At 34.6% G+C, this 7,109-nt stretch overlaps 1 protein-coding gene across 2 annotated transcripts; it reads right to left on the bottom strand.

Moving 5' to 3' along the window:
* Positions 1-1,220: 1,220 nt before the first annotated feature.
* MEE32 (dehydroquinate dehydratase, putative / shikimate dehydrogenase) lies at positions 1,221-6,159 on the bottom strand. Of its 2 annotated transcripts, none has more exons than XM_079000872.1 (12): positions 5,993-6,159; positions 5,532-5,770; positions 5,219-5,324; positions 4,319-4,546; positions 3,269-3,615; positions 3,113-3,176; positions 2,921-3,029; positions 2,695-2,844; positions 2,435-2,583; positions 1,691-1,853; positions 1,556-1,618; positions 1,221-1,401 (listed from the first exon to the last, which is right to left on the bottom strand). In XM_079000872.1, the coding sequence occupies exons 1-11, from the start codon at positions 5,999-6,001 to the stop codon at positions 1,578-1,580; spliced, it is 1,605 nt and encodes a 534-aa protein (XP_078856998.1). In that variant the 5' UTR covers positions 6,002-6,159; the 3' UTR covers positions 1,221-1,401; positions 1,556-1,577. The 2 variants fall into 2 exon arrangements, with proteins under 2 accessions (XP_078856998.1, XP_078856999.1); XM_079000873.1 differs by having other exon boundaries at positions 4,328-4,546.
* Positions 6,160-7,109: the final 950 nt, after the last annotated feature.

The following is a 7,109-nucleotide window of genomic DNA, read 5'->3' as shown; positions in this document are numbered from 1 at the left end:
CGATTACCACCAGAAACAGGGCCACAGAATAAGAGCCAAAATAACCAAGCTTCACAGCACCAAAATGAGAAACCCAAGAAAGAAATCATGCAACCTAAAGTTCTTCTCTTAGTGGAAGAAGTTGTAGCTTAAAACCCCAACCCCAACAACGGTGACACATCCTCAAACACATTTGACTTTACTGAACTTGTTCTTGTTGACAATCATCTTGGCATACATAGCTCGAAGTGAGTAAAAGTGATTTTTAAGATTAAAAACCATATTTGACATGTCCATTTGGCATGTCCTAACATTATGAGCCTCATTGTTAAGGACATTCATTTCTCTTCTAGCCCTCTAGTGTAGTTCGCACAAGTCAATATGAAACTCCTTCCTGATCAATAACACCTCCAAATGTGTTTGGAGTAGGTTGATGGCCATGTCTTGTTCCCCGACTCCATTAGACATGTTCACTTTCAAGTGATGGTGGTCGCTGAAGGACCCAGAGATGGGAGTTACGACATGTTCTTAGCGATTAGGGTATGAACTAAAGTACACAGAAAGGGTAGGAAACCTTAGACTTTTTCTGTTTTAAGGCACCAAATTGTGTTTATATACAGACGCGGGTATTAATAGTGTTGACTTGGGCCGTACAATCCTAGAAAGTTAGCAGGATATTTGTTTAGGGTCTAAAAGGACCAATCCTAGAAAGTTAGCAGGATCTTTGTTTCATTTTTTCTAATAATAACAATAACGATAACAATAAGGTTTATTTTATAATTTTAAATGAATAAGAGGATGGCGTGTCAAATTCAAATTTAAACGGAATAAGTATTGTAAAATTGGATTCTAACCCTCTAGTTGACAGAGGATAGCAAAATTGGAATAAATATCATATATGAATTTATATCATTTTGTTAGACTTCAAGGGTGTTTCTAATTAATGTAAGGATATGAATTATTGAAGTGATGGTAAGGGTATAAAGTATTGAAGTGAAGTGGATGTTGTCTTATGATCTTTTTGAATGGTTCTTTGCATAGGTGGCGAAGAGCTTTGTGGAAAGGAGTTAAAAACGAACTCTTCAAGATAACAAGAAGAATAACACTACTTTGTATGAGCTTTTTATGTATTGCATGTGTAATAATATAGGGATGAAGTTTATGGATGTGGCATTGGTTTTCTATCTCTATCATTAGTTCATGCCCCTAGTATTCTTTTTTTCATATAAAAATAAATTCAATTTTTAGCATCAGAAAACTGAGAATAGAATGGCTCTCAAATACAAATTCTTTATTCTTGTAGAAAAAAAAAAATACTGATACAATAACAAATGATGCAGAAATAAGTATTGGAATGATCTTCTTCCTGTTTCCAGTGTGTACCACTTTGTACACCACATATTGCTTCAAAGCCTCCAGTTTCTGTATACAATATAAAAGCTTATATACTTAAATGATGTCTGTTTGGAGTTACCGATCTATGAATAGAAACTGTTTCTGAGAAAATGACCAGTTTACCCTTCTGTCTAAAAGGAAACTGAAGATAACAGAAGATGTGATACAAAGAGGTACATACCAAAGTGAATGGCCCGCAACAATCAATACTTTGCCATAATCTCACTAAATAATTCCTTAGGTGCTGCAGTTACAAAGTATAATTAATAATAAAAAAAGGAAAAGGAAAAATAAATTTTAATTTTTAAAATCTTACCAGGTAACCCTGTAAATCTCTCATATTGTTCATAAGCCTGCCCTATAAACATCTCCACCCCTGTAACAATTTTGGCTCCACATTCTCCTGCTTCCCTAAGTAATCTGGTAATTTTAGGTGTGTAAACAGCATCAAATACCAATGCATACGACTTCAAAGCTTCCTGTAAAAAAACAAGACAATACAGAAAAAATGACAATTCTGCCCTTCCAGGTAGGGGTGGTAACAACTAACAACTGATAAGAAGATTTGTTTCAAATTTTATCTTTTAAAAATGAAAGGATTAAAGTACCCAAAATGCCCTTTAAGCCATGTTTGTTATGCAGGAGAATATAGAACATGACGGCCTATTGACTTTTGGAAACATACTCGAGCTCTCATTTGTGCAAAAGACACAAATGCCCTCCTCGTTATCATGTTTCCATTTAACAAGCTTTGTACGGGTATATATCAATGTTTTTGTTATAAACGACAGGACTTAACAAGCTTTTTAATGCTATCTTCAATGATAATGAGAAGGGCATTTACGTCTTTTGCACATAGGAGAGATCAAGAAACAAGTTTCTGTCCCAAATCTTTATGGGTGGGACAAAAAATATTACAACTTTTGTCACATTGACATGAGTCCAAACTATCCTGCGTAAGTAAGGAACGATCTTGTAAAAGACGTAAATGCCCTCCACATATTCACCTCATATCATAATCAGATTTCCAATTGAATAAAATATGATGAGAGAGTCAAACCTTAGAAATAGGAGTCTCATGAATGTTTGGCTGCATACCAATTGAAGTTGTGTTTGCAAGTATCATGCCTTCTTCAGGGGCATAACTACTTAAATCAGCAAGAGATAAAGCTTCTCCACCAATTATTTCAGCAAGTTCCCTAGCACGATCTACAACATATCAAAAAAAAAAAAAAACATTTTTTTGTATAAATGATCCATGTAAAACAATTATGTTACAATAAAAAAAAATCAGTCATAATGCAAAATTTCATTTCTAACCATAAGTCCGATTGGCTATGACAATTCTTGCACCCTTCTCTTTTGCTCCATAAGCAAGTGCTTTTCCTGCTCCACCTGCACCAATTACCACAAATAGTCTACCAGCCAAAGGTGAACTTGAACCCCTTACACCATTTTGAACCCCTGGACCTATAAAAAAAAAAATAATTAAATAAACATTTAAATATTTTCATTAAAAAATTTCACATTATATATAGAAGGATACCTCGTAGACCATCTTCAATGGCAGAAATGGCACCAACATAGTCTGTATTACAACCATATAACTTCCCATCACTTTGTCTTCTAACAACACAGTTCACTGCTCCTATTGACTGAAAAATCATACTTCATTATTAAATAATAAATATTAATTAATATCAGCGTAAAACTTTTTAATGGTAAAAATGTGATTTACCTTTGCAACTGGATCAACCTCATCACAACATTGGACTATAGATTCTTTGTGTGGAATCGTACAACTGCATCGAATAATGATATCATTATTTATACCTTTTTGTAAATTTGACAACCAGAAAGATTCTAAAATGGAATTAGTTTGGAAAGTATATACCTGAAACCAGCAAAATCTGTAGAAGAGTAAGTGTCAAGAAAATTCTTTACATTATCCACCAACATATGTACATAAACGCCATTGAAGCCAACTGATCTAAAAGCTTGATTGTACAACAATGGTGATTTGCTATGTCCAACTGGCTTCCCGATAATACCAAATACTTTTGTATCAGGCCCTAATTGTCTGAAATTAAATAAGTCCAAAAGATCCCTAATTGTAGGTTGCCCTGGTGCTGATACCTTTCCATGTTCAAGGGTACCAAATGTCAAATATCCACCAAATTTTGGGCAGAGTACTCTTGACATCAACCCCTTCTCCCCCATCACCATTGCTATTATTGGGACCTGAAATATCAATCAATTTACTCGAAATAAATAAATGTTTACCAAAAACAAGTTCATGTTCTCTTCTTTCCATTAAGTATTGTTTGGGAAACTAGAGTGAGGGTAAATCTGTAAAAAGTTGGAACTTAATTGGGAAAGAATGGTTTTCGTTTCTTGACTCTCTCTATTGAGTTGTTTTTTGTGCATTAAGTAAAAAAGAAACATGCTTTCGTTTTTACTTAATGGGCGATATGTTAAGTTATATATGTGGCTTTCTTTTTGACTTGATGCAAAAAGAAGAACTTGATAGAGAAAGTCAAGAAAAGAAAACCAGGATTTCCCAATTAAGTCAAAAACTTTTACAAATTTGCCCTCATCTTCAGAAATATCTTATATGCATCGTTTATCTAGGCAACTTTCTTTTTTTTTCCCATTAAGTCTTGTATGAGTAAAAGTGTTGTATATACATAAGGTATGTTTCCTTTCTTGACAGGATGAACTGTCTGAATGAGAGTAAATGACCATTTTACCCTTACATTACAAAAAGTGAAACAAATTTCACATTCTTTGTCGGTTATAATAACATGAGAGGAGTTGGAAGGAAGATTGAAGAATGGAAGATGATAATGTGAAGCTGCTATTATTTTTTGAGGTTCTAATAAAAATAAAAAGAACCAATCATACAAAAAATATATATCTCTAAAATATATGATGCATGACTTACGCCGCTTACTTGAGAATGAGCAGTTATTTGAAAAACTCGTGCTACATCGGTTATATCTACAGCTGTTGTTGCAAATTTTACAATGTCAGCCCCTGTTGATTGTATTTTAGCCACAAGGTTCCCCAGCTCTTCTACTGAAGGGGTATTTTCGTAATTGTGGGAAGAAACTATGAGTTTGCACTTTGTAGGCTTATCTCCTTGAATTAAATTGTTGAAATCATCAACAGCCTGCAAGTGAGCAAGTAATATGAGAAATTTGAGAGAAATATTATATTTGAAAGCAGATAACAAGTGAGCAAACGAAACTGTCCTCATAACCCATTACAAAACAAATCAATTGAAGGGTATTTTGGTCATTTAACATAATTTACGTTCTTATTTCTTTGATAACTGAAATATAATGTACATAATACTAAAATTTCATGAGATGGATCCTAAACACCAATCATGCCAACATGACTCAGATAAATTGACAAACTTTAAATAAGTGAATGACTCATAATAACACTTTCCACCCTTTTGAGTTGCAAATTCATTGCATCTTCTGTCTCCAATTTCCACCAAAGCTTATTGGAGTTAGCTTCTCTAAGAAGTGGACTTTCTGATCCTTTTCCTACATAATTCTTTACTTACTTCAAAAAATGTATCACTTTCTTGATTTAAGGAAAAACAGCAAATAAGTTCTCAATATTGTGGTGGTGCTCTAAGCCAAATACGCTAAATATTTAAGTTCTTTTGTACATGAATTTACCCAATAACTTGGATGTCTATGTTGCTATTTTTAGTAGACATCAAATGAATTTATAAAACCTGAGGCCAATGTAAAAAGAATATTGTTCATTTAATGTGAAAGTGAAACGTTTGCTTGAATGAATCTATTTTAGACAAGAAGAAAGGAACCTGAAGCTCAACATCGATGTGATCAGCTCCTAGCTCCATTGCTAAGCGCAGAGCATCCAGTCGACTCTCTTCATCCCCATTGTATTGACCACCTTCCCATGTTGGTCTAGAAAATAACACAGAATCAGAAACCTTCTGAGGCAGATAAACTGTTAGAAGATCGTTTAATACGCACACCATTTATCCAAAAGCCAAAAGTGGATGCTAGTTGAATCCTTTTATGTTTTGCATACAATTCAGGGGACTAAAAGTCTAAAATGAAACTGAAATGACAGCATTCGTATTCTAAGAGTGGCGTATGTAGAAATAGCACCTGTAAGTGAAAAGCGTGGGGAGAGGACTGAGTTTGACTAGGGTTTGGATAGCTTCCCGAGCGTTAAACCCCTTCAAGCTATCCAATCGGATTTCAACAAGGTCAGCACCATAAGATTTCGCCGAATTCATTTGAATCAACATCTGATCCACCGTATCCGCCATTATCGGTGCACAGATTAGGGTTGAATTCCTCCTAATCCCTTCGCGTCCACCCATCTTCTCGATAGCAGGCGTTACCTGACGAAAAAAATGTCAATCAAAGTTAAATCCCCAAACTTGAATAAACAAAAGAATACATCAGGTCTTGGGAGAATGCAGTAGAATCAACTCATCATTACTCCAACCCAATTTCCAAATCCTCATTCAAATCATTCCCCTCGAAGCTCTTTCAGCATAGAAATGCAAATAGACATGCATAAAGAGATAAGGATAGTTGTATTGAGAGAGGGGGAGACTTACGAGCTCCATTGCTGCCTTGTGCGTAGATGAGGAAGGTAGATTGGAGGAGAGAGAATGCAAGCAGCCTTTATACCAGTTGTTGGTGGGGAAATGTGGAGGGGGTTGGTGGAGAGTTGAGAAGAAGAAGTCGGTAGACGCCTTGCTGCATCGTGGGAAGAAGGGGTTAGTTGGGAACCCATCTTGAACGTTCGATCCTATCTCATGTCTATACACTGGCAACGCCCCTGCCCTTTCGTACGTTGGATCGACCGAACAATTTCTTTATACAAATTTTTAAAAACCCGTTTTTTAGTTAAACCGGAATGGTGATTCGTTTTTGATTTAATCGCTTTGTATATTTTCATATTTTTTCGTATTTTCCTGTTCATATATACAAAGTTTTAAAAACAGAATTTTTAGTTAAACATGTATCGTGTTATGTTTTTGGTTTAACCGGTTCGATCACTAAGTAAATCGGTTTCTATAATTTTTATATTTTTTCATATTTTCCTCTACATGCATACATACACAAATCAAATTTTTTATGTCCATAAATTCAAACATTAAAATACACATGAAAACAAGTTGTAGATCAATTTAAATATATTAAAATTTGAAATAACTCATAACCATATGTTTTCCATCAATCCACGTGCATTAAAAAAAACATAAAGTTCTAGATGAATATTATGTTAGAATTTCAGGGTAATAAGGACACTTGGATATTTTGAGAATTGTGATTTTACTATCAAATCAAAGTATTGGGTCGTACTCTCTAATCTTTGATTGGATATGACTCAGAAGGAAAAAAAAACAGAGAATGAGATATATGAATTTCGTAAGTACCAGAAAAAATTGACCAAAATTGGTTAAATACCTCATTTGTCTGAAAATTGTCAAAACTGTCATAAAACAATTTAGCAACAGTCAAAAAACTGTCATAAATCCGGATTTTCTATAAGGATTAATATCAAGCCAAAAAAACGAGTCAAATATTCTAAATTAGGATTTATGATGCATTTTCAATACAACAATATAACCCAAATAAAAAATTTACGCCCTGACCTGGCAGCTCGATCCCATCCAGCGGCTCTGCCCCTTGGACCCCGCCAGGGGCTGCCGCCCCTTAGACCCCACT

Source organism: Lactuca serriola, chromosome 5, assembly GCF_051521515.1.
Source record: "Lactuca serriola cultivar US96UC23 chromosome 5, Lser_US96UC23_V15, whole genome shotgun sequence".
In the NCBI taxonomy this organism is placed as follows: Eukaryota; Viridiplantae; Streptophyta; class Magnoliopsida; order Asterales; family Asteraceae; genus Lactuca; species Lactuca serriola.
Note: the sequence above shows the minus strand (reverse complement) of the source record. Positions and strands in the feature narration are given on the sequence as shown.

What these genes read in the sequence shown, in the direction of transcription:
- MEE32 (XM_079000872.1), bottom strand. An exon ending in ACAGATTTTGCTGGTTTCAG is followed by an intron (nt 3,177 to 3,268) that starts GTATATACTTTC and finishes TATTCGATGCAG; the next exon opens with TTGTACGATTCCACACAAAG. An exon ending in ATGAGACTCCTATTTCTAAG is followed by an intron (nt 1,854 to 2,434) that starts GTTTGACTCTCT and finishes GTTTTTTTACAG; the next exon opens with GAAGCTTTGAAGTCGTATGC.